Source organism: Portunus trituberculatus, chromosome 27, assembly GCF_017591435.1.
Source record: "Portunus trituberculatus isolate SZX2019 chromosome 27, ASM1759143v1, whole genome shotgun sequence".
In the NCBI taxonomy this organism is placed as follows: domain Eukaryota; kingdom Metazoa; phylum Arthropoda; class Malacostraca; order Decapoda; family Portunidae; genus Portunus; species Portunus trituberculatus.
The window spans coordinates 3695747-3723611 of NC_059281.1; the positions used below are offsets into that span (position 1 = coordinate 3695747).

The window sequence follows — 27865 nt, forward strand, 5'->3', positions numbered from 1 at the left end:
CTCTTATAATTTCTTGTCACTTTTAATAATTTTTTATAACAGACACCTTTATTCCTCAGATTTTGTTGTGTTCCATGGTTCCACAGTGGAAGGGGAGGACTTTCCATGCTTGAAAACTGATGGTAGTAATTGCATCCAGTCTGTCTCTTCTCCATCTGAAGGTGCCTCACTCTGCTCTAAGCTTCCTACATGCTCAGCTTTTATCTTAATGGATCAGTGGGTGTGGACAGGTAGGAACTGTGTGTGTGTGTGTTTACCTAGTTGTATATTACATGGTTTGAGCAGGGCTCATAGTGACCTGTGTCCATATCTACATTAATCTAACTTTTCTTTAAATTTGTGCACACTTTCTGCTGTTACAATTTCATCACTTAAGCCATTCCAGATGTCCACTGCCCTGTGTGGAAAATTAACTTCTTAATGTTCCTCAAACACTGACTTTTCATTACCTTTTTGGAATATCCTTTTGTTCGTCTATCTTCATCCTCTGTCAGTGTTACCAGGTCTTATCTTACTATCTTTTCCTTACAGTCTACTAACTTATACATCGTTATTAGGTCCCCTCTTTTCTATCTATCCTTCAATGTTGGTAATTCCATTTCCTTCAGTCTTTCTTAATAGGGAAGATTTCTTATTTCTGGGATCATCTTTGTAGTAGTATGTTGGATTTTTCTAGTTTCTTGATAACTTTCTGCATGTATAGTGACCATACTACTGCTGCATATTCCAGTTTTCCAGGAGGAGATAGTAGACACCTACCGAAACAATAACTTACTCCCAGTGAGATCTAATAGCACTAGTTCAGGAGGTGCTGTGAACCTTCCATTAAAGCTAGTTATGATCTCGTTGAATGTTTCCCTTTGTGTCTCACAACTCAAGGGGGTAGTCACAGCCTACCCTCTAAAGACAGCTCTCCTTCACACTAAACTACATGCACTTACCACACATACACCCTTCACTCCAAATCAAAATTTAAAAGAAAAATGGGACCCAAAATAAACAACGCCTCGGAGTCCCCTCTGGGAGGGACCAAAATGTCCCCAGGTCGGACACCTCTCCTGTTGAAGACCACAAATGCCTTGACACCTCCCTCAACTTTTTCTACATTAACTTCTGCAACATTCACGGTCTTAGATCTAATTTTCAATCTGTGGAACACCACCTCTCCTCTTCTAAACCTCATCTTCTTTTCCTCACCGAAACACAGCTGTCTGAGGCAACTGACAGTAGCCCCTTCTCTGTTCCCTCCTACTTTCTCTATTCTCATTTTCATTCCAAAGCTGGATGTTGCGTCTATGTACGCAATGACTTAACTTGCTCTCGTGCCCACGCTCTTGAGTCTTCCGAATTTTCCACCATCTGGCTACGACTTAACAGTCACTCTCAAACTAAATTCATCTGTGCTGTTTATCTCTCCCTAACTCTTCTGACTATAGTAATTTCTTCGACTACTTAACTTCTAAAGTGGAGCACATTCTGTCCCTCTACCCTTTCGCTGAGATTTCCATTCTTGGAGATTTCAATGTTCACCACCAGCTTTGGCTTTCCTCTCCTTCACTGACCACCCTGGTGAACTAGCCTTCAACTTTGCTATCCTCCATGACCTAGAGCAACTGGTGCAACACCTACTCGTATTCCTGACCGTCTTGGAGACACGCCCAACATTCTTGATCTCTTCCTCACCTCTAACCCTTCTGCTTATGCTGTCACCCTTTCATCTCCATTGGGTTCCTCCGATCACAATCTCATTTCTGTATCTTGTCCTATTTTTCAAATCCCTCTGCAGGATCCCGCAAAGCGAAGGTGCCTCTGACGTTTTGCCTCTGCCAGTTGGGGGGACCTGAGGAGGTATTATGCTGATTTTCCCTGGAATGATTATTGCTTCCATGTCAGAGACCCATCTCTTTGTGCTGAACGCATAACAGAGGTGTTAGTATCTGGCATGGAGGCGTACATTCCTCATTCTTTTTCTCAACCTAAACCTTCTAAACCTTGGTTTAACTCAGCCTGTTCTCGTGCTATACATGATAGAGAGGTTGCCCACAAAAGGTACTTGAGCCTTCCATCTCCTGAATCTCATGCACTTTATATCTCTGCCTGGAATCATGCCAAGTCTGTTCTTCAACTTGCCAAACACTCTTTCATAAATAGGAAATGTCAAAATCTTTCAAACTCAAACTCTCCTCGTGACTTCTGGCATCTAGCCAAAAATATCTCAAATAACTTCACTTCTTCATCTTTCCTCCTTTATTTCATCCTGATGGCACCACTGCCATCTCTTCTGTCTCTAAAGCTGAACTCTTTTCTCAAACCTTTGCTCACAACTCCACCTTGGACGATTCTGGGCTTGTCCTCCTCTCCTCCTCCCTCTGACTATTTCATGTCTACAATCAAAATTCTTCGTAATGATGTTTTCCATGCCCTTGCTGGCCTAAACCCTCGAAGGCTTATGGACCTGATGGGGTCCCTCCTATTGTTCTCAAAAACTGTGCTTCTGTGCTTGCACCTTGCCTGGCCAAACTCTTCCAACTTTGTCTATCGACTTCTACCTTTCCTTCCTGCTGGAAGTTCGCCTACATTCAGCCTGTTCCTAAAAGGGTGACCGTTCTAACCCCTCAAACTACCGTCCTATAGCTTTAATCTCTTGCTTGTCTAAAGTTTTTGAATCTATCCTGAATAGGAAGATTCTCAAACATCTGTCACTTCACAATCTTCTGTCTGATCGCCAGTATGGCTTCCGTCAAGGTCGCTCTATTGGTGATCTTCTGGCTTTCCTTACTGAGTCTTGGTCATCCTCTTTTAGAGATTTCGGTGAAACTTTTGCTGTTGCGTTAGACATATCAAAAGCTTTTGATAGAGTCTGGCATAAACCTTTGATTTCAAAACTGCCCTCTTATGGCTTCTATCCTTCTCTCTGCAACTTTATCTCAAGTTTCCTTTCCGACCGCTCTATTGTTGCTGTGGTAGACGGCTACTGTTCTTCTCCTAAACCTATTAATAGTGGTGTTCCTCAGGGTTCTGTCCTGTCACCCACTCTCTTTCTATTATTCATTAATGACCTTCTTAACCAAACTTCTTGCCCTATCCACTCCTACGCTGATGATACCACCCTACATCTTTCCACGTTCTTTCAGAGACGTCCAACCCTTCAGGAAATTAACAGATCACGCGGGACGCCACGGAACGCCTGACTTCCGATCTTTCTAAAATTTCCGATTGGGGCAGAGAAAATCTAGTAGTTTTCAATGCCTCAAAACTCAATTCCTCCATCTATCAACTCGACACAACCTTCCAGACAACTATCCCCTCTTCTTCAATGACACTCAACTGTCTTCCTCTTCCACAATGAATATCCTCGGTCTGTCCTTTGCTCATAATCTTAACTGGAAACTTCACATCTCATCTCTTGCTAAAACAGCTTCTATGAAGTTAGGTGTTCTGAGGCGTCTCTGCCAGTTTTTCTCGCCCCTCCAACTGCTTACTCTGTATAAGGGCCTTATCTGTCCCTGTATGGAGTCCTCTTCGCATGTTTGGGGGGGTTCCAGTCACACAGCTTTGCTTGATAGGGTGGAATCGAAAGCTCTTCGTCTCATCAACTCCCCTCCTCTGACTAACTGTCTTCAGTCTTTTTCTCACCGCCGAAATGTTGCATCTCTTTCTATATTTTATCGCTATTTTCATGGTAACTGTTCTACTGATTTTGCTAACTGCATGCCTCCCTTCCTCCTGTGGCCATGCTGCACAAGGCTTTCTTCTTCCTCTCATCCCTATTCTGTCCCAACTCTCTAATGCAAGAGTTAACCAGTACGCTCAGTCATTCATCCCTTTCACTGGTAAACTCTGGAACTCCCTCCCTGCATCTGTATTTCCAAATTCCTACAACTTGTCTTCTTTTAAGAGGGAGGTATCGAGGCATTTGCTCCCCTAATTCTGGCTGACGGTTTTCGCACTTTTTTACTCTTTGGAGAGCCAGTGCTCAAGTGGGCTTTTTTCTAACTTTCTTTTTTTTGCCCTTGGCTGGCCCTCTTCCCTACGTAGAAAAAAAAAAAAGTTTAGGTCTTATAGTGGTTATTATCTTTTTCATCATATTCTTATCCATGTAATTGAACGCCACTCTGATGTTAGTTAGTGTCTTGTATGTTGAAGCAGATAGTCCATTTATGTATCTCTCTGGAGTCAGGGTGTCTTGTATAATCACTCCCAGGTCTTTCTCTTCATTCCTTTTTATTATAATAACTTTTCCCATTTTATATTCCCACATAGTTCCTCTATTGCTTTTACCAATTTCCATTACATGGCATTTCCTTGTATTGAATTTTAATTTCCACTCTTGGCTCCAGTTCCAGATCTTGTCAATATCTTTCTGTAATTTCATACAGTCATGAATGTTCCTTATTACCCTCAAAAGCTTTGCATGATCTACAAACAAATTTATATAGCTATTCGAACCATCTTATATATCATTGACATATACTTGGAATGTAATTGGTGCCAGCACTGAACCCTGTGGTACTCCACTGGTAACAGTGTTCCAGCTTGATGGGGTATCTCTTATCATTGTCCTCATTTCCCTATCTGTTAAGTAGTCTATCATCCACTTTAAGATACTTCCCTGAATTCCTCCCATGTGTTAGATTTTCCATAGGAGTCTTCTATGTAGTATTCTGTCAAAAGCCTTCTTAATATCTAGATTGCTATGTCAACCCACCCATTTCTCCCTTGTACTTTGTCTATTACTCTTGTATAAAGGCTCTTTTTTTACCATGTAGGCTTTTCACAGGAATTTATGGGCTAAAGGAGGTACTTTTTTGGGGCACAACCTATCTCAAAGCCCACCCGCTAGGAAACCGTTGCCCAGAGTGAGGAAGCCCAATCTACTGTGGAGACCCCTCACCACACATGCATGTATCTTGTCCTATGTCTCCAATCCTTCCTCAGGATCCTGCCAGAGGCAGAGGTGCCTCTGGCATTTTACCTCAGCTAGCTGGAGTGGGACCTGAGGAAGTATTATGTTGATTTTCCCAGGAATGATTACTGTTTCCGTGTCAGAGACCCATCTCATTGTGCTGAATGCATAACAGAGATGATAGTGTCTGGCATGGAGGCGTACATATCTCACTGTTTTTCTCAACCTAAACCTTCTAAACCTTGGTTTAACACAGCCTGTTACTTGATAGAGAGGTTGCCCGCAAAAGGTACTTGAGCCTTCTATCACCTGAATCTCATGCACTTTATATTTCTGCCCAGAATCATGCCAATTCTGTTCTTCAGCTTGCCAAACACTCCTTCATAAATAGAAAATGTCAAAATCTTTCAAACTCCAACTCCCCTCGAGACTTTTGGTATCTTGCCAAAAACATCTCCAATAACTTTACTTCATCTTTCCCTTCTTTATTTCATCCTGGTGGCACCACTGTCATCTCTTCTGTCTCTAAAGTTGAACTTTTCTTTCAAACCTTTGCTAACAACTCCACCTTGGATGATTCTGGGTTTGTTCCTCCCTCTCCTCCTCCCTCTATTTCATGCCTACAGTTTAAGTTCTTCGTAATGATGTTTTCCATGCCCTTGCTGGCATTAATTCTCAGAAGGCTTATGGACCTGATGGGTCCCTCCTATTGTTCTCAAAAACTGTGTTTCTGTGCTTGCATCTTACCTGGCCAAACTCTTTCAACTGTGTCTATTGACTTTTATCTTTTCTTCATGCTGGAAGTTTGCCTACATTCAGCCTGTTCCTTGTAAAAGGGTGACCGTTCTAATCCCCTCAAACTATCACCACCTACGGTTTCTATCCGTCTCCCTGCAACTTTATTTCAACTTTTCTTTCCGACTGTTCTATTGCAGCCGTGGTAGATGGCCACTGTTCTTCACCTAAATCTATTAACAGTGTTCCTTAGGGTTCTATCCTGTTACCCACTCTCTTTCTATTACTGATTAATGATCCTAACCAAACCTCTTGCCCTATTCATTCCTTTTCTACGCTGATGATACCACCCTACATCTTTCTACCTCCTTTCAGAGATGACCAACCCTTCAGGAAGTCAACAGATCACGTAGGGACATCGCAGAACTCCTGACTTCTGATCTTTCTAAGATTTCTGATGTGGGCAGAGAAAACTTAGTAGGGTTTAATGCCTCAAAAACTCAATTTCTCCATTAACAAATCGACACAACCTTCCAGACAACTATCCCCTCTTCTTCAGTGCCACTCAGCTGTCCTGATCTACATTGAATATCCTCATTCTGTCCTTTACTCATAATCTAAACTGGAAACTTCACATCTCATCTCTTGCTAAAACAGCTTCTATGAAGTTAGGTGTTCTGAGGCGTCTCTGCCAGTTTTTCTTGCCCCTCCAACAGCTAGCTTTGTGCAAGGGTGTTATCCATCCTTGTATGGAGTACTCTTCACATGTTTGAGGGGGGATTTCCTCTCACATTTTTATTAGATAGGGTGGAATCAAAAGCTTTTGTCTCATCAACTCCTCTCCTCCAACTGACTGTTTTCAGCCTCTTTCTCACTGCTGGAATGTTGCATCTCTTGCCATCTTTTATTTCTATTTTCATGCTAACAACTCTACTGATCTTGCTAACTGCATGCCTCCCCTTCTCCTGTGGCCTTGCTGCACACGGCTTTCTTCTTCCTCTCATCCCTATTCTGTCCAACTCTCTAATGCAAAAGTTAACCAGTACTCTCAACCATTCATACCTTTTTCTGGTAAATTCTGGAACTCCATGCCTGCTTCTTCATTTTCATCTTTTTACAACTTGACTTCTTTTAAGAGGGAAGTTTTAAGACATTTGAGCCTGAATTTTGGCTAACTCAATATCTTTAAGGGAACTGGGAACCCAGTGGGCCTTTTTTTAATTTAATTAATTAATTAATTTATTTATTTATTATTATTATTATTTTTTTTTTTTTTTTTTTTTTTTTTTGCCACTTTCCCCTCCTGCATAAAAAAAAAAAAAAAAAAATAATAATAATGCTCTTTTCCACTCCTTTGGTACCTTCTCTTCCATTAGAATTATTGATTACGTCCCAAATTGGTTCCACGAGTTGTTCTCTACATTCTCTCAGTGTCCATCCTGACACTCCATATGGCCCCATTGCCTTCCTTACATCCAACTTTTCTAGTATTTCTCTTGTTTTCAGTTTTTCTGCCATAATGTCTCTTAATCCTTCCTATGTCACTTGGCTGTTTGGCTCTATGATCTCTCCCTCTTCCTAAAATACTGATTTAAAGCTCTTATTTATAAGTTCACTAATTTCTTCCAGTGTTTCATATATCCTATTTCCCTTGATTAGCTTAGTGATGTTCTCTCTGTTTATTAGTTTTCCATTTATATACTTATAAAAAAAAACTTGAGTTCCTTTTCACATCTCTTCACTACATTCTTTTTCAAAATTTCTCTCCTCCTCTCTTCATATCCTAATGTATTTGTTTTGTGCCTTTTTATAATGCTTCCTGTTTGCTTCATTCTGTTGCTTCCTTAATTGATTTTTTTCCATGTTGCATCCTTACACTTTTTAGCATTTGCACATTTAGCATTATATGAGTACCACATGTGTTTGCTCTCTTTTACTCTGTATTTGGGAACATACCTCTTTACTCCCTCATTGTACTTGTTTAGTATTGTATCATACTTTTCTACAATTGTCTTGCCTTGTATAATTTCCTTCTATTCAATACTGCCAAAAGTAGATTCTTATCCTCCAAAATTTGACTTTGCGTGGCTTTGCCTTTTTGCTTGTGTCTCCTCATTGTATTTTAAACTTCCCTGATCCTCTAAATAAATTTCTAGGATCACATGATCACTTTTTCTCCATTGGGCTATATATATATATATGTGTGTGTGTGTGTGTGTGTGTGTGTGTGTGTGTGTGTGTGTGTGTGTGTGTGTGTGTGTGTATTCACTGTTTGATCTGCTGCAGTCTCTGACGAGACAGCCAGACGTTACCCTACGGAGCGAGCTCAGAGCTCATTATTTCCGATCTTGGGATAGGTCTGAGACCAGGCACACACCACACACCGGGACAACAAGGTCACAACTCCTCGATTTACATCCCGTACCTACTCACTGCTAGGTGAACAGGGCTACGTGAAAGGAGACACACCCAAATATCTCCACCCGGCCAGGGAATCGAACCCCGGTTATCTGGCTTGTGAAGCCAGCGCTCTAACCACTGAGCTACCAGGGCGTGTGTGTGTGTGTGTGTGTGTGTGTGTATTCACCTAGTTGTATTCACCTAGTTGTAATTTTACAGGGCCTGGGTATCATACTCGTGTGGCCCCGTCTCCATATCTACACACATCCAACTTTCCTTTAAAACTATGCACACTCCTCGCTGACACCACCTCCTCACTCAAACCATTCCACACCTCCACACATCTTTGTGGGAAACTATATTTCTTCACATCCTTCAAGCATATTCCCTTGGCTATCTTTTTACTATGCGATCTCGTAGTTCTATTTAAGTTTTCCTCTCTCAACATCATTTGCTCATTATCCACTTCATCCAGTCCGTTCAACAGTTTATAAACCTGTATTAAATCTCCTCTTTCTCTTCTTTGTTCCAAGGTAAGCAAATTCATTTCTTTTAATCTCTCCTCATAGGTCATTTCTGCCAATTCCGGAACCATTTTGTTGCCATTCTCTGCAATCTCTCCAACTTCCTTATATGCTTCTTTTATAAGGGGACCAAACCACTCCAGCATATTCCAATCTTGGTCTAATTACCGTACTAATTAATTTCTTCATCATATCTTTATCCATATAATGGAAGGCTAATCCAATATTTTTATCAAATTATACGTTTCTCCAAACATCTTATCAATATGAGCCTCAAACTGCCCATGGTCTTGTATTATCACTCCCAAATCCTTTTCCTTTTCCACCTTTTTCAACACTACTTCTTCACCCATCTTATATGACCCTCTTGGCCGTCTTCCACTCTTCCCATCTCCATCACATGACTTTTGCTCAGATTAAATTCCATTTGCCACCTCTTGCTCCACTCCCAAATCTTATCCAGATCTGCCTGTAAAATTTCACAATCTTCTTCACTCTTCACACACCTACACAACTTCGCATCATCCGCAAACAAATTAATATAACTGTTTACTCCTCTGGCATGTCATTAATATATACAAGGAAAAGTATTGGTGCCAGCACTGAGCCTTGTGGGACTCCACTCTCCACCACCAACCAGTCCGACTTTGCATCCCTTATTACCGTTCTCATCTCCCTCCATCTCAAGTAGTTTTCCATCCACTTTAACACTTTTCCTTTCAGTCCTCCATAAATCTCTAATTTCCATAGCAGTCTCATGTGAGGTACCTTGTCAAAAGCTTTCTTTAAATCCAAATATACACAGTCCATCCATCCTCTCTCTCTTGTATTTTGTCAACCACTCTTGAATAAAAGCTCAGTAGATTTGTTACACATGACCTCCCTTTCCTAAAGCCAAATTGATGATCCGATAATAACTTATGATCCTCCAGGAACCGTATCCAATATTTCTTTATCACCCTCTCACAAATCTTACCGACCACACTTGTTAGAGACACAGGTCTATAGTTAAGAGGCTCTTCCTTACTGCCTCCCTTATAAATGGGCACCACTTCAGCTCTTTTCCACTCTACTGGTACTTCCCTGTTTCTAATGAGCACCTTATAATATCATATAATGGATCAATCAATTCTTCTCTACACTCCTTCAATAATTTTCCTGAAACTTCATCTGGTCCCATCGCTTTATCATCTTTAAGTTCCTCCAACATTTTATATAACTCCTTTTAGGTATCTTAATGTCATCCATGTGCACATTTCCTTGTACATTCTGAGGCTTTACAAACATTGTTTCTTTAGTAAATACTTGCTGAAACCTATTATTTAGCAATTCGCTATATTCTTAGGGTCATCTACTATCCCTTGCTCTCCTTTTAATCTTTCAATGGACTCTCTCTTTTAAGTTTACCATTTATGAACCTGTAAAACAATTTTGGATGTTCCTTACTCTTGTCTACAATATCTTTTCAAATTTTCTTTCTTCCTCCTCCTTACCCTCACATACTCATTTCGCCACTCTATAATTCTCCTTATTTAGTATATTCCTGCTCTTTTCCATCTTTTCCAAGCCACATCTCTCTTTTCCTTAGCCTTAACACAAGTTGCATTAAACCAATCCTTTCTTCCTTCCTCTCTCGGTTTATACTTTGGTACAAATTTCATAACTCCTTCTTTATAATATTTCATAAAAATCTCATATTTTTTTGCACTTCTCTGATTTGTAACATCTCCTCCCAATCTAATTTTCTGAAATAATTTTTCAAACTTTCTGTGTCCATCTTTCTATAATTCAATCTACCACTCCTGTATGTCTCGTCTCTCCTTCGCTGTGTTGTTGCTATCTGCATTTCCATAACCACATGATCACTCTTTCCCAAAGGACATTTGTATTGTATATCTCCACATAGGTACACTTCTCTTGTTAACACCAAATCCAGTCTAGCCGGTTCATCATCTCCTCTATATCTAGTATTTTCTTCACCCTCTGTTCCATCATATTTTCCATCATTAGATTAAGAAATCTCTCTCCCATGCTTCCTCTCCAACACCACTTACTAGATTTTCCCAATCCACCTCCTTACAATTAAAATCTCCTACTAGTATCACCTTTCTTTTTCCAGATAATACACTTTCCAAACTCTGTAAAGTATCCTTGATCATATTGTCATATTCCTTAATGTCCAAGAATTTGTTTTAGGAGGTACATAGGTCACCATGATTATTAATTCTTTTCCATCACTTTTTATCCTTATGCTTATCACTTCTGTTGTTCTTCCCATACCAAACCTTATCCACATTTATTTATTTCTTCGTCATAATCATAACTCCTCCTCCACCTTTACTCTCTATCCTTTCTCCATATATTATATTTATTATCCAAATTTACCTTTGTTTTTCATGCAATTTTGTCTCAGTCAAACACACTATATCAGGCTTCTCCACCATCATATAGTCTTGCAATTCCAATCTACTTGACAGTATCCCATCTATATTAGTATACATTACGGTCCACCCACTGCTCCCTCTAGGGGTTCTCCGCTTTCCTTCTTTCCACATACCACTTTCTGACTCTCTCTCCTATAACTCTCCAAAAACTTTTCTCTTTCCTCCTCAGACCGCTCATCATTTTTCCTTCTCGCCTCTTCCAACAATTCCTTATATCTTCTCTCTCTTCCTCATTTCTATTCTTTCTCACAAACACCTCTTTACAACCTTCTATCTCTTAACTTTGATGTTCTATATAGGATATCCTCCAGATTGTTGTGACTTCAGTACTACTTTAATCGGTCTGCTCACTCCCTCCTTATACGGACCCAGTCTGTGGATCTCTTCCACTTCTTCTTGTAGGTCTTTTTTCATCATCATTTAGATTTTTGAACAGATCTCTTACCGTTTTTTATTCTTCCTTAATTCTCTTAGGCTTATATGTTATATTTTGTTCTTTCATCCCAAATATTAACACACTCTTCTTCTTTTCTGCTATTTCTCTTACCAATGTTTCCTTATTCTTCATAACATTAACCAGTTCCTTAGACCTTTGTTTTTTGTCTTCCTTCAACTGATCTTTAATTATTTCTTGTAATCCAACCATCTCTGCTTCCTCGACTCAGTCCATTGTGTTTTCTTCAGTTCCCATTCCCTTTCAAACCTTTCATTCTGCTCACTGATTATTTCCTTAAAGTCATCTTTCTCCTTTACTACTCTCTCCATTTTCTCCTCCAACCGTCTCTTGTATTTTTCAACCTCCACTCTCAAGTGTGCATTCTCATCCACCAATCGTTTTCATTTCCTCCAGTCTCTTAACTCTTTCCTTTAAAGCCTTGGAATTCTCTATCCTGCTCCTCCTCACTCCTCTGAACTTTTAATTCCTTCACCAACTCCTCAAATCTCTTCTCCAACATTACCAATCGACCTTGCATTGTTGCCCTGTTGAAGATGGACTCATGCTTTGACTGGCCACTTTGGTTTTGCTCCTGGGCCTCATCGGCATATTTTGAATTTGGTAATTTATTTCTTACCGGTCTATCCATTTTTACTCTTCCTGGGAGCATGTGGGTGTGTGGTCACTGGGGCCAGGCCTGGTAGCTACGTGTGTGTGGTGGGATGCGGCGGCTGCTATGGCTGGCCCTTGTGCGGTTCCCGCTCCTTCGCTTGGAGTGGAGGTTCTCACACCTCCGACCACTCATGCACACGCCACCAGGCCACGCTCACTCTGCACACTCGCTCACTCGCTGGCCGCCCTTCAATAACGACCCTCACCCAAGCACACTGCTCAGCGTGTGGAGCGCTAGTCAGATGCCACTCTGAGCAGGAGGCACGTCTGCTCTCCATGGAGCGCGGAGTGTGTGTGTGTGTGTGTGTGTGTGTGTGTGTGTGTGTGTGTGTGTGTGTGTGTGTGTGTGTGTGTGTTTACCTATTTAACTAGTTGTAGTTTTACAGGGCCTGGGCTTTACACTTGTATGGCCCTGTCTCCATATCTACACTTATCCAGTTTTTCTTTAAAGCTATGCACACTTTTTTGCTGACACCATTTCCTCACTCAAACTGTTCCAAGTCTCAACACATCTTTACGGGAAACTATATATTTTAACATCTCTCAGACATCTTCCCTTCCTCAGTTTTTTACAATGCGATCTTGTGCTTCGAATGTCATATTCTTCTCTCAGAATCAGTTTCTCATTATTCACATGATTCATTCCATTAAACAATTTATAAACTTGTATCAGATCCCCTCTCTCCCTTCTCTGTTCCAGGGTTGGTAGATCCATACCCTTTAGTCTCTCCTCATATGGCATCCCTTCAATTTCTGGAACCATTCTTATAGCCATTTTTTTGTAGTCTCCAACTTCCTTATGGGTTTCTTTTTATGGGGGGTCCACACAACTCCTGCATATTCCAATCTGGGTCTTATTATAGTACTTATCAATTTCTTCATCAATTCTTTGTCCATGTAGTGAAATGCTAATACAATATTCCTTAGTAAATTATATGTCTCGCTGAAAATTCTGTCATTATGGCTTATCAGTTGATTGTTTTCTTCCATTGTCACTCCCAAGTCCTTTTCCTTTTTTCCTTTTTCTAGTTCTACTCATCTCCCATCTTATAAATTCCCACTGTTCGCCTTTCACTCTTTCCTATTTCCATGACATGGCTTTTGTCCACATTGAATTCCATCTTCCACTTTTTACTCCATTTCCAGATCTTGTTTAAGTCTTCCTGTAGTATTTCACAATCCTCTTTTTGCTTTATAACTCTGCACAGTTTTGCATCGTCCGCAAACAGATTCATGTAGCTGTTCACTCCCTCTGGCATGTCGTTTATATATATATGAGAAAAAGTATTGGCGCCAATACTGACTCCTGTGGCACTCCGCTTTCTACTGTTCTCCACTTGGACTTCATATCTTTAACTACCATCCTTATTTCTCTCCCTCTCAAATAATTTTCCATCCATATCAATGTGCTTCCTTTTAAGCCACCCTTCTCCTCTAACTTCCACAGTAATCTCTCATGTGGCACTTTATCAAACGCCTTTTTTAAATCCAAATAAATACAGTCAATCCATCCCTCTCTCTCTTGTACTCTATCAACTATTCTAGAGTAGAAACTCAGTAAATTTGTTACACATGACCGACCTTTTCTAAAACCAAATTGGCTATTTGAAAATAATTTGTTGTTTTCAAGAAACACGATCCATTGTTTCTTTATTACTCTTTCACACATCTTGCATATTATACTAGTTAGTGATATTGGTCTGTAATTTGAAGTTTCTTCCTTCCTTCCTTTCTTATATATGGGAACCACCTCAGCTCTTTTTCATTCTACTGGTACTGTTCCATTTTCTATTGAGCATTGTGTGTGTGTGTGTGTGTGTGTGTGTGTGTGTGTGTGTGTGTGTGTGTGTGTGTGTATTTACTTAGTTGTATTTACCTAATTGTAGTTTTACAGGGCCTGGGCTTTATGCTCGTGTGGCCTCATCTCCATATCTACACTTATCCAATTTTTCTTTAACCCCTTCCTCAGAACAGTACAGGCACCCCCTTTCGAATTTGTTCCTAAAAACACTTAGTTGAAACTTTTCAACCATTATAAGTTTAACCCCTGATTTGAACTTTCATTGAGAGTAAGCAAAGCGAGAGTGCATCATAGTACAGTAAAAGTAATTTAGACAGATGTCCTTTATTAGCTTTTTTCCATGTCCTCGGAGATAATTACTTGTGGTCACCTTTATCAACTCTCTATCCAGTATGTCAATTTTGTTCACCAATTTATACATAGTTATCATGTCTCCTCTTGTTCTTCTCTCTTCTAATGTGGTCAGCCCCAGCTTCCTCAGTCTTTCCTCATAGTCTAACTCCCTGAGTCCTGGTACCATCCTTGTTGCCAGCCTTTGTACCCTTTCTACCTTCTTCACATTTTCTTCATATGCAGTGACCAGACACATGCTGCATATTCTAGCTGTCTTATTAAGTACATAATATCTTCTTCATCATTCCTTCATCTAGGTAGTGGAATGCAAGGCCAATATTTTGAAGCATGTTGTATGTTTTCCAAAAAATCTTGTTTATGTGTTTCTCTGGTGACAAAGTGTTTTGCACGGTTACTCCTAAGTCTTTCTCCTCATTGGTCTCTTTAATTTTCTCATCACCCAGTCTGTAATCCCAGTTTGGTCTGTATCTACTTCTTCCCATTTTCATAACATGGGTCTTGTCTATATTAAATTTCATCTGCCACTCTTTACTCCACTCATATATTTGATCAAGATCTTCCTGTAACTTGTTACAATCTTCCACATTCTTTACTCTCCTCATAATATTAGTATCGTCCGCAAACATGTTCATATAACCGTCAATTCCTACTGGCATATCATTAACATAAATAAAAAACATGATGGGACCCAGCACTGACCCTTGTGGAACTCCACTGGTTACCTTCTTCCACTCGGACTTCTTTCCTCTCACCACTGTTCTCATTTCTCTTCCCATTAAGTAATTTTCCATCCATTTTGCTAGTTTATCATTTACTCCTCCAGTCATCTTTAGTTTCCACATCAGTCTATTGTGTGGTACTTTATCAAAGGCCTTTCTCAAGTCCAGGTAGATAGCATCCACCCATCCCTCTCTATGTTGCAGTATGTCAGTCACTCTTGAATAAAAACATAATAAATTGGATACACACGATCTTCCTTTTCTGAAACCAAACTGCCTTTCACTCAGAATGTTTTCACTTTCTAGATACTCACTCCACTTAGCTTTAATTACTTCTTCACATACCTTGCACAATATACTAGTCAACGATACTGGTCTATAATTTAGTGGTTCCATTCTACTACCATTCTTATATATAGGCACAATGTCAGCTCTTTTCCACTCTTTCGGGACTAATCCTGTTCGTATGGAGGTCTCCACAATATCAAATACGGGTTCAACAATTGATCCTTACATTCTTTAGCAACCTCCCAGATATGCCATCAGGCCCCATTGATTTATTAATATCCAGATTGCTTATAATTTTCCTTACATCTTCCTTAGTAACCATGATGTCCTGCATTTGCTTTATTTCCGTAGGCCTTCCTCCCATAAATTGCTCCTCCTTTGTAAACACTTTGCAAAAGTTGTCGTTCAAAATTTCAGCTATCTCTCCAGCATCTTCATATACTTCTTCCCGTTTTTACCTTTTCTATTGCCTCCCTTTATTTAGTTTTCCATTTATGAATTTGTAAAACATTTTGGGTCACTATCACAGTTTTCCACCACCCTCTGTTCATATTCCTTCTGTGCTGTTCTCCTTACTTCAACATATCTATTCCTTGCTGTTTAGTAGCCTTCCCTTGATAATACATCACTGTTTTTCTTAAGTTTCTTCCATGCCTTTTCTTTGTTCTTTTTTGCTTCTTCACAATTTCTATTAAACCACTGTTTATTATTTAAAGTCCCCTTCCTGTAAAATGGCACAAACTTTTTCACAGCAGAATTATACAAATCCATAAATTTATTATACTTCAATTGCATATCTGTTTCCTGGTATACCACAGACCAGTCAATTTCATTAAAGAACTCCCTTATATGGTTATAATTTGCCCTAGTATAATTTAATTTTTCCTCCTGTTCCACAATCTTATTCATGCTTAATTCTGTATCCAGCTCAAAGCTTAGGACATCATGATCGCTTTTCCCCAAGGGACTTTCATGTTCAATTTCCTCTTTTAGAGATTCCCTGGTAAATACCAAATCCAACCTTGCTGCAACATCTTGTCCCCTGCACCTTGTTGGTGATCTCACCCACTGTGCCATCAAGTTATTTGTTGCTACCTTTAACAATTCTTCTGCCCACTCACCACCATTCACCACTGTAGTCTTCCCACACTATTTCTTTGCAATTAAAGTCTCCAACTATCATCACTCTATCCTTTCTGTTGAGTTCTTGCTTCATTCTGTCTAGAGTATTTCTCATCACCATTTGGTACTGTTCATATTCCCAAGCACTGGTTCTGGGTGGTATGTATACTGTTATAATATTAATGTCCCTCTTGCCATCTGTTATAAGCATACTTATCACTTCCTCATTTCTCTTACTATAGTTCACCTCCTTCACTATCAGATCTTCCTTAGTAAGAACCATTATACCACCACCACCTTTATTTTTTCTATCATTTCTCCTTACTTTGTAGTGTTTTACAACAAACCAGTCTAGCTTTATTTCGGGCCTTAGCTTTGTTTCCACTACACACATTATGTCCGGTTCGTTATTTTTTAGGTAATCCATACATTCTAGCCTCTTAGACAGAAATCCATCTATGTTTGTGAAAGTAATTTTTAAGTGTGAAAGTAATTTTTAAGTGTGTGTGTGTGTGTGTGTGTTTACCAATTTGTATTTACCTATTTGTGTATTACAGGGCCCGAGCTAAGCTCTCTGTGACCTGTCTCCTTGTCCATTCCTGTCATATCTCTCTTTCATCTGATTGACACACACCGCGTCAACTACATCACTGCTCAGTTTATTCCACTTATCAATGCTACGATGCGGAAACTGTATTTTCTCACGTCATTTAGACAGATGTCTTTATTAGCTTTTTCCATGTCCTCGGAGATGATTACTTGTGGTCACCTTTATCAACTCTCTGTCCAGTATGTCAATCTTGTTCACCAATTTATACATAGTTATCATGTCTCCTCTTGTTCTTCTCTCTTCTAATGTGGTCAGCCCCAGCTTCCTCAGTCTTTCCTCATAGTCTAACTCCCTGAGTCCTGGTACCATCCTTGTTGCCAGCCTCTGTACCCTTTCCACCTTCTTCACATTTTTCTTCATATGCAGTGACCAGACACATGCTGCATATTCTAACTGGGGTCTTATTAAGGTACATAATATCTTCTTCATCATTCCTTCATCTAGGTAGTGGAATGCAAGGCCAATATTTTGAAGCATGTTGTATGTTTTCCAAAAAATCTTGTTAATGTGTTTCTCCGGTGACAAAGTGTTTTGCACGGTTACTCCTAAGTCTTTCTCCTCATTGGTCTCTTTAATTTTCTCATCACCCAGCCTGTAATCCCTGTTTGGTCTGTATCTACTTCTTCCCATTTTCATAACATGGGTCTTGTCTATATTAAATTCCATCTGCCACTCCTTACTCCACTCATATATTTTATCAAGATCTTCCTGTAACTTGTTACAATCTTCCACATTCTTTACTCTCCTCATAATTTTAGTATCGTCCGCAAACATGTTCATGTAACTGTCAATTCCTACTGGCATATCATTAACATAAATCAAAAACATGATGGGACCCAGCACTGACCCTTGTGGAACTCCACTGGTTACCTTCTTCCACTCGGACTTCCTTCCTCTCACCACTGTTCTCATTTCTCTTCCCATTAAGTAATTTTCCATCCATTTTGCTAGTTTATCATTTACTCCTCCAATCATCTTTAGTTTCCACATCAGTCTATTGTGTGGTACTTTATCAAAGGCCTTTCTCAAGTCCAGGTAGATAGCATCCACCCATCCCTCTCTATGTTGTAGTATGTCAGTCACTCTTGAATAAAAACATAATAAATTGGATACACACGATCTTCCTTTTCTGAAACCAAACTGCCTTTCACTCAGAATGTTTTCACTTTCTAGATACTCACTCCACTTAGCTTTAATTACTTCTTCACATACCTTGCACAATATACTAGTCAACGATACTGGTCTATAATTTAGCGGTTCCATTCTACTACCATTCTTATATATAGGCACAATGTCAGCTCTTTTCCACTCTTTCGGGACTAATCCTGTTCGTATGGAGGTTTCCACAATATCAAATACGGGTTCAACAATTGATCCTTACATTCATTTAGCAACCTCCCAGATATGCCATCAGGCCCCATTGATTTATTAATATCCAGATTGCTTATAATTTTCCTTACATCTTCCTTAGTAACCATGATGTCCTGCATTTGCTTTATTTCCGTAGGCCTTCCTCCCATAAAATGCTCCTCCTTTGTAAACACTTTGCAAAAGTTGTCGTTCAAAATTTCAGCTATATCTCCAGCATCTTCATATACTTCTTCCCATTTTTACCTTTTCTATTGCCTCCCTTTATTTAGTTTTCCATTTATGAATTTGTAAAACATTTTGGGTCACTATCACAGTTTTCCACCACCCTCTGTTCATATTCCTTCTGTGCTGTTCTCCTTACTTCAACATATCTATTCCTTGCTGTTTTGTAAACTTCTCTTGATAATACATCACTGTTTTTCTTAAGTTTCTTCCATGCCTTTTCTTTGTTCTTTTTGCTTCTTCACAATTTCTATTAAACCACTGTTTATTATTTAAAGTCCTCTTTCTGTGATATGGCACAAACTTTTCACAGCAGAGTTATACAAATCCATAAATTTATCGTATTTCAATTGCATATCCCTTTCCTGGTATACCACGGACCAGTCAATTTCATTAAAGAACTCCCTTATATGGTTATAATTTGCCCTAGTATAATTTAATTTTTCCTCCCTGTGTTCCACAATCTTATTCGTGCTTAATTCTGTATCCAGCTCAAAGCTTAGGACATCATGATCGCTTTTCCCAAGGGACATTCATGTTCAATTTCCTCTTTTTAGAGATTCCCTGGTAAATACCAAATCCAACCTTGCTGCAACATCTTGTCCCCTGCACCTTGTTGGTGATCTCACCCACTGTGTCATCAAGTTATTTGTTGCTACCTTTAACAATTCTTCTGCCCACTCACCACCGTTCACCACTTCGTAGTCTTCCCACACTATTTCTTTGCAATTAAAGTCTCCAACTATCATCACTCTATCCTTTCTGATGAGTTCTTGCTTCATTCTGTCTAGAGTATTTCTCATCACCATTTGGTACTGTTCATATTCCCAAGCACTGGTTCTGGGTGGTATGTATACTGTTATAATATTAATGTCCCTCTTGCCATCTGTTATAAGCATACTTATCACTTCCTCATTTCTCTTACTATAGTTCACCTCCTTCACTATCAGATCTTCCTTAGTAAGAACCATTATACCACCACCTCCTTTATTTTTCTATCATTTCTCCATACTTTGTAGTGTTTTACAACAAACCAGTCTAGCTTTATTTGGGCCTTAGCTTTGTTTCCACTACACACATTATGTCCGGTTCGTTATTTCTTAGGTAATCCATACATTCTAGCCTCTTAGACAGAAATCCATCTATGTTCGTGTAAGTCACTTTTATTCCATTCCTAGTCTCATTCTTCCATGTAATGCCTATTCCGTCTGTTTTATCCACCACTTCTTTAGCCTCCCATTTCTCATCCTCCAAAAACTTGGTCTTTTCCTCCTCTGTTCTTTCGTCATTCCTCTCCTTCACTTCAGTTACAAGCTCCTTCATTTTCATTCGCTCATCTTGTGACATATTTCTTCTTATGTAAATTGTTTTGGTTTCCTCAGAGTCCTTAAGTTTCCAAGCCCTCCTCAACAAGGCCTCCGCTGCCACCTGAGACTTTAATTTCAATTTTAATGGTCTATTCTTGCCTTCCTCAAAAGCTCCCAATCTCACACTTTCTTCTACCTCAGCATATAGGTCCTCTTCTTCCACAGAGATCTTGTTCAGTAAAGACTTAATCCTGTCATTTTCCTTATCCCTCCTGTCCTGCCAGTTCCTGTTAGTTTCCTCCTCAATCCTATTATGATCACACATTTTTCTTTTCAGCAATATCTCTCACCACATACTCATTTTCCTTTAGTGCCTTTACCATTTCCTCTGCGTAATCCCTTTATTTTCCTCTTCCTGCTTTTTACTATCTCCTAAACGACCTTTGTACCTCCTGATGTTCATGGTTCACTTCTTTCATCCTGGTATCAATTAGATTAAGGCATTCCTCCTTCCTCAAGTCCCCTTCGGATATTTTCATCTCCATTTCCATGAGTTTAGCCTTCATCTCTTCACATTGTTTCCTTAGTTGTTGGTTTTCTTTCTCCATCTCTACTTTTTCCTTCAATAGCTCTTTATTCGCTAACGTTAACAAATAGATCTCTTTTTGAACGAATCATTCTCGGCTAGAACTCTATCCAGTTTTTCTTCTATGGACAAAATGTTTAGGAACTTACTTTCCAGTGCCTGGATTCTTGCATCCACATCTAATTTCTCCAGTCCTTTTGGCATAGTTATAAAACCTTCAAAGTCTCTAGCTTGTCTAGACGCCATATTTGTTATCGTCAGCTGATTATGGCCAAAACAATCACCGCCCACACTCTCCTCTCAGGGACCACTCTCCATATCCCTCACTTTCAACACTAAGCGACAGTAGGACATTAACAGGACACTAACTTAGAGTTACCCGGGCCCTGTAACACCATAGGTATTTTCCTTCTTCCCGTCTGCAGCCGGAAACGAGCCGTCCTCTCTCAGCGACGGCGGGTGTGTGTGTGTGTGTGTGTGTGTGTGTGTGTGTGTGTGTGTGTGTGTGTATTTACCTAGTTGTATTTACCTAGTTGTAGTTTTACAGGGCCTGGGCTTTATGCTCGTGTGGTCCCGTCTCCATATCTACACTTATCCAATTTTTCTTTAAAACTATGTACACTCTTTGCTGATACCACTTCCTCACTCAAACTGTTCCAAGTCTCAACACATCTTTTGGAAACTAAATTTTTAACATCTCTCAGACATCGTCCCTTCCTTAGTTTCTTACTATGCGATCTTGTGCTTCTAAAGTCATATTCTTCTCTCAGGATCAGTTTCTCATTATCCACTTCATCCATTCCGTTAATCAATTTATAAACTTGTATCAGATCCCCTCTCTCTCTTCTCTGCTCCAAGGTTGGTAGATCCATTGCCTTTAGTCTCTCCTCATATGCCATCCCTTTAAATTCTGGAACCATTCTTGTAGCCATTTTTTGTAGTCTCTCTAATTTTCTTATGTGTTTCTTTTTATGGGGAGTCCACACAACTCCCCATAAAAAGAAACACATCTGTGTGCACGTTTTTCACACTTGCATGCTTTTTCATTTATATTACTTATTTTGAATTACTGCTTTGATTTTTATAAAATGTAGCTAACTTGAGTTTGAGTCCTTCTACTATAGACAATTCCCAGCATAACAAGTTTAAAAAAAGCTCAAAAAATAAAATTTACACTATTTGTACTAAACATCTCTCACATCCTCTGTTAAAGAGACCACCTTTATAGGCAGTCTCATCATAAGGCAGTGAAAGATGGAGTGATAAAGTAAAAAGTACCTGTAGTAATAGAGTTAGGGCACTTGAACATAAAAGAAGGGAGTGTTTGGATAAGGAAAGGTTGAAGCTTTTGTCATAGCCTGAAGGGAGTGATGGCATAAAAGAAATAGGATAGAAAAATCTGTTGAGTGCTTTCAAACAGTTATGTTTTACATTTATGTACCTCTCTCTCATCAGGTCGCCAAATAGCTGTATTCAAGATGGGAGCAACAAAAGTAATGGAAAACAAACGGCACACACTTTACGTCAGACGAGGACAAGGCTAGGAAGTGACAGTATATCTGGCAAGGAATCATAACACTTGTACATTGCTGGAAAGGTAATACTTTAGAAGCATTTTATAGCATTTATGTTGTTCCCTGAAAAACATTTTACAAGAATTTTATATTGAAATTCAACTGTACACTGGATTTCTTTTTTAATGTTAATATGTGAAAGTTACTTTTTTTTTTTTTAGAACATCTTTTCATGGTATACAAAACGTTTGCCTTTCTGTGCTCATTGTAGATACTGAGCTGTAAACCAGGCCATATGTATACTTATGGTACATTTTTTTCTTTTACAGCACAAGTGAGAGAACCCCATAAAGTACAGTAATTTCTCCCAGTCTGTGCCTATTAGTGATTGGAGCTGCTGGACTTTCAACTCTCCTCTTGAACAATTTCCCTGAGTTTTATTTGTCCACTATCATTAATTAAACCTCATTGGCTGCCTCAGCTTTGCTCTATAGTGACTGCTCATACTCCTTAGAAATGGTATGAGCTTTTGTGATTCAAGAGCAATCCATAGTGATGGAAAAATGTTAAAATTATTTGAAGGAGATATTTCACAAGAGTAATATGCTATAGGATTCCATATATTAGTAGGAATTACTGTATTGATGATAAGTAGAAGCTGGTCAATAGGCAGCCAACCCCACCCACCCACCCACACACACACACACACACACACACACACACACACATGGCCCGGTAGCTCAGTGGTTAGAGCGCTGGCTTCACAAGCCAGATGACCAGGGTTCGATTCCCCGGCCGGGTGGAGATATTTGGGTGTGTCTCCTTTCACGTGTAGCCCTTCCTGATCACCTAGCAGTGAGTAGGTAAGGGATGTAAATCGAGGAGTTGTGACCTTGTTGTCCCGGTGTGTGGTGTGTGCCTGGTCTCAGGCCTATCCGAAGATCGGAAACAATGAGCTCTGAGCTCGTTCCATAGGGTAACGTCTGGCTGTCTCGTCAGAGACTGCAGCAGGTCAAACAGTGAATTACACACACACACACACACACACACACACACACACACACACACACACACACACACACACACACACACACACACACACACACACAAGTAGTGTAGTGGTTAGCATGCTTGACTCACAATCGAGAGGCCCGGGTTCGAGTCCCGGCGCGGCGAGGCAAATGGGCAAGCCTCTTAATGTGTGGCCCCTGTTCATCTAGCAGTAAATAGGTATGGGATGTAACTCAAGGGGGTTGTGGCCTCGCTTTCCCGGTGTGTGGAGTGTGTTGTGGTCTCAGTCTTACCCGAAGATCGGTCTATGAGCTCTGAGCTCGCTCCGTAATGGGGAAGACTGGCTGGGTGACCATAAGGCGACCGAGGTGAATTACACACACACACACACACACACACACACACACACACACACACACACACACACACACACACACATTATGTTAAGGAAGAGATAGTGATAAATGAAATGGAATGTGGGGAAGGAAAAGCAGAAGTATTGTATATTAAGATGCATATTAATAAAAAAGAGATAACAATCATTGTAACATATGTGCCACCAAAAACAAATTCATGGACCAATCAGGAATATAAAGACATGATAGATGACACAATAAGTAGTCTAACGAGAATCGTTAAAGAAAGGAGAAAAGTTATATTAGTAGGAGATTTCAACTGTAAAGAAGTGGACTGGGAAAATTATGAAAGTGGTATGGGGAAGAAGCCTGGGAGAAAGATTCTGAACCTAATGATAGACAATATGATGGACCAGAGAGTAAAGGAATGCACAAGATTCAGAGGAAACGACAAGCCGGCGAGATTGGACCTAGTTTTTACAAGGGGTATACAAATGAATGATGATATAAGATATAAGTGCCCATTGGGAAAGAGTGACCATGCAATATTAGAAATAGATATAGAAGAGAGAAAGGAAGATAGAGACGATTCATACAAAGGAGACCGATTAGATTACAGAAAGGCTGATATTGAGAATCTCAAGAACTATTTTAAAAATGTAGACTGGGAGGAGATGGAAAACTCAGAGACAATGCAAGACAAATATAACTTATTTTTGGAAATATACAAAACAGGAGTCAGGGAATATGTCCCAAAATATAGACCTAAAGAAGAAGGAAAGAAAGATCGGTTTAATACAAGGTGTGCTAAGGCAAAGAAGAAAAGAGATGGAGCATGGAAAAGGTGGAGAAGAAATAAGAATCCAGCAAATAAGGAAAACTTCAAAGCAGCGAGAAATGAATATGTTAAGGTGAGGAAGGCAGAGGAAAAGAACTTTGAAAAAGACATTGTCGAAAAATGTAAGGAGTAACCAAAATTGTTCTATAGATTCATAAATGGAAAAATTAGGCAAAAAGAAACAATAGAAAGGTTAAAAGGAGAGAACGGGATGGTGGAAGACCCAAAAAGTATGGCAGAACTATTAAATAAAAAATTCCAGGAGGTCTTTACTAAGGAATCCAAATTTGAGAGGCCACAGAGTAAGAGAGACAATCTATATGAAAGAGATTAAAGTAACCAAGCTTGAAATAAAAGAGTTAATGAAGGAACTGGATGAAGAGAAGGCAATGGGACCAGATGAAGTCTCAGGCAGAATACTGAAAGAATGTAGGGAAGAACTAGCAAGTCCTATATACATCATAAAATGCTCAATAGAAAATGGAACAGTACCAGTAGAATGGAAAAGAGCTGAGGTGGTTCCCATATATAAGAGCGGAAGGAAGGAAGAACCTTTAAATTACAGACTGGTATCACTAACTAGTGTAATATGCAAGATGTGTGAAAGAATAATAAAGAAACAATGGATCAAATTCCTTGAAGACAACAAATTAATATCAAATAGCCAATTTGGTTTTAAAAAAGACATTCTTGTGTAACTAATTTATTGAGTTTTTATTCTAGAATAGTTGATAGAGTACAAGAGAGAGAGGGATGGATTGACTGTATTTATTTGGATTTAAAAAAGGCATTTGACAAAGTGCCACATGCAAGATTACTGTGGAAGTTAGAGGAGAAGGGTGGCTTAAAAGGAAGCACATTGAGATGGATAGAAAATTATTTGAAGGGGAGAGAAATAAGGACGGTAGTTAAAGATATGAAGTCCAAGTGGAGAGCAGTAGAAAGCGGAGTGCCACAGGGGTCAGTATTGGCACCAATACTTTTCCTCATTTATATTAACGACATGCCAGAAGGAGTGAACAGCTATATAAATCTGTTTGCGGACAATACGAAACTCTGCAGAGTTATAAAGCAAAAGGAGGATTGTGAAATACTGCAAGAAGACCTAAATAAGATCTGGGAATGGAGTAAAAAGTGGGAAATGGAATTCAATGTGAACAAAAGCCATGTCATGGAAATGGGAAAGAGTGAAAGACGACCCGTGGGATTCTATAAGATGGGAGATGGAGTAGAAGTAGAGAAAGTAAAAAAGGAAAAGGATTTAAGAGTGACAATGGAAGAAAAAATCAACCGGTAAGCCGTATTGATAGAATTTTTAGAGAAACATATAATTTGCTAAGGAATATTGGAGTAGCATTTCACAACATGGACAAAGAAATGATGAAGAAATTGATAAGTACTATTATATAATAAGACCCAGATTGGAATATGCAGGAGTAGTGTGGACCCCTCATAAAAAGAAACATAAAAAAGTTGGAGAGACTACAAAAAATGGCTACAAGAATGGTTCCAGAATTTGAAGGGATGACATATGAGGAGAGACTAAAGGCTATGGATCTACCAACCTTGGAACAGAGAAGGGAGAGAGTGGATCTGATACAAGTTTATAAATTGATCAACGGAATGGACCAAGTGGATAATGAGAAACTGATCCTGAGAGAAGAATATGACATTCGAAGCACAAGATCGCATAGTAAATAGATGAGAAAGGGAAGATGTCTGAGAGATGTTAAAAAATATAGTTTCCCACAAAGATGTGTTGAGACGTGGAACAGTTTAAATGAAGAAGTAGTGTCTGCAACGAGTGTGCATACTTTTAAAGTAAGATTGGATAAATGTAGATATGGAGACGGGGCCACACGAGCATAAAGCCCAGACCCTGTAAAACTACAATTACTAAGCGTTTCAGAGAGTTTGAGGACACGTTTTTCTAGAATAACTTTGTAAAGAACACGCATATCATTATGAAATTTTGCCACAGTGTATTTGACACCCTACCCTAATATTCCAATGTGTCATGAATTGTAAACAGTATATAATAATGGCACTTCTCCCTATAAAAATAGGAGAAAGTCACATCCCTCACGAAGAAACGGACAAGTGGTGAGAAATGGTGACGTAGAGAGAGAGAGAGAGAGGAAGTAGGAGAATACATAGACGGGGAGGGGAGGAAGGGAGCGAAATATGGGGAGGGGGATGGAAGAGAGGGAGGAAAGGAGCAGGGGGACGTACTATGTGGGTGGAGCTTGTAACTACGTCACAGATAGTACTACGTCACCATTTCTCACCACTTGTCCATTTCTTCGTGAGGGATAAGTGACTTTCTCCTGTTTTTATAGGGAGAAGTGCCATTATTATATACTGTTGACGATTCTTGTTACATTGGGATATTCGGGGAGGGTGTCAAGTACACTGTGGCGAAATTTCATAATGATATGCATGTTTCTTACAAAGTTATTCTAGAAAAACGTGCCCTCAAACTCTCTGAAACGCTTAGTAGGTAAATACAACTAGGTAAATACACACACACACACACACACATTGGTGAGGGAAACTGTAGACAAAAAGAGATGTGTGGTGATATTTGGTGTGGAGGAGGATAAGACACCGAGTAAAATGGAGAGAGAGAAAAACATAAAAAAGGTGATAAATAATATCATTAATGTGGTGCAGGAGGAGGGAAAAGACCTAGTACAAGAAATAGAGGACTTCCATAGAATTGGAAAGTTCACAAGAGAAGGTATGAGGCCAATAAGAATCAAACTTAAGTCACAAAAGGATGTAGATGAATTGGTGGAGAAGTCATGGAGGCTAGCCCAGCAGGAAACAACAAGGAAGATTTGGTTGAGAAGAGATCTCGGTGAAAAGGAAAGAGAAATGTTAAATGAGTTGAGAAAGGAGGCTTTGAAAAAAATGAAGAGAGGATAGAAGAGGAGAAGAAAGAGTTTTTCTGGAGAATCTTGGATATGAGACTGAGGAAGTGGTTCATAACCCAGAAAAGTACAGCAAGAAAGGACTAAAGAAACTTATGTATGAGCGGAATGTAATGTATTCCAACATAAATGGAGTGATATCGATTTTAGAACTCAACGATTACTTGAGGGACAAGAACCCAGATATTGTGGGTCTTACTGAAACAAAACTGAGAGGAGAAGACCTGATGATGGTTGGAGAAGGAAATATAATGTTTGGAAAAGAAATAGAGTAGGTAAGATGGGAGGAGGAGTGATGTTGCTGGTTAAAAAGATATAAAGGTGGATCAAGTGAAAGAAGGTATGGGAAAGGCAGAAGTGCTAAAGATCAGAGCAGAAACTAATGAAGGAAAAAGAGGCACTACATAGTGGTGTACGTACCACCTAAGACAAATGCATGGTCAGTACAGGAATATGAAGAAATGATAAGTGATACAGGAACATGTCTGGAAGAAATGTTGGGTGGCTGTGAACGAACTATAATGATGGGAGATTTTAATTGTAAAGAGGTGTGTTGGGAGGACTGGTCAATGGAAGGATCAGAGACAACATGGGGAAATACACTATTGACACTGGCAATGGAAAATGTGTTAACTCAGTGGGTCAAAGAAGATACTAGGTTTGGAGGAGAGGAGCATCGTCAAGACTGGACTTGGTCTTTAGTACAGAGCCAATGG

General features: G+C 39.5%; 1 protein-coding gene across 4 annotated transcripts in view; it reads left to right on the top strand.

Annotated features, from left to right (window-relative positions):
• Positions 1 to 22438, top strand: part of LOC123509582 (extracellular tyrosine-protein kinase PKDCC-like) — a 58491-nt gene extending 36053 nt beyond the window's left edge. For all 4 annotated transcript variants that reach the window (XM_045263975.1, XM_045263976.1, XM_045263977.1 and 1 more), the window contains exons 8-10: positions 60 to 230; positions 21953 to 22094; positions 22341 to 22438. In XM_045263975.1, coding sequence (XP_045119910.1) covers positions 60 to 230; positions 21953 to 22041 — 260 coding nt within the window. In that variant the 3' untranslated portion in view covers positions 22042 to 22094; positions 22341 to 22438. The remainder of the gene's footprint in view (positions 1 to 59; positions 231 to 21952; positions 22095 to 22340) is intronic.
• Positions 22439 to 27865: the final 5427 nt, after the last annotated feature.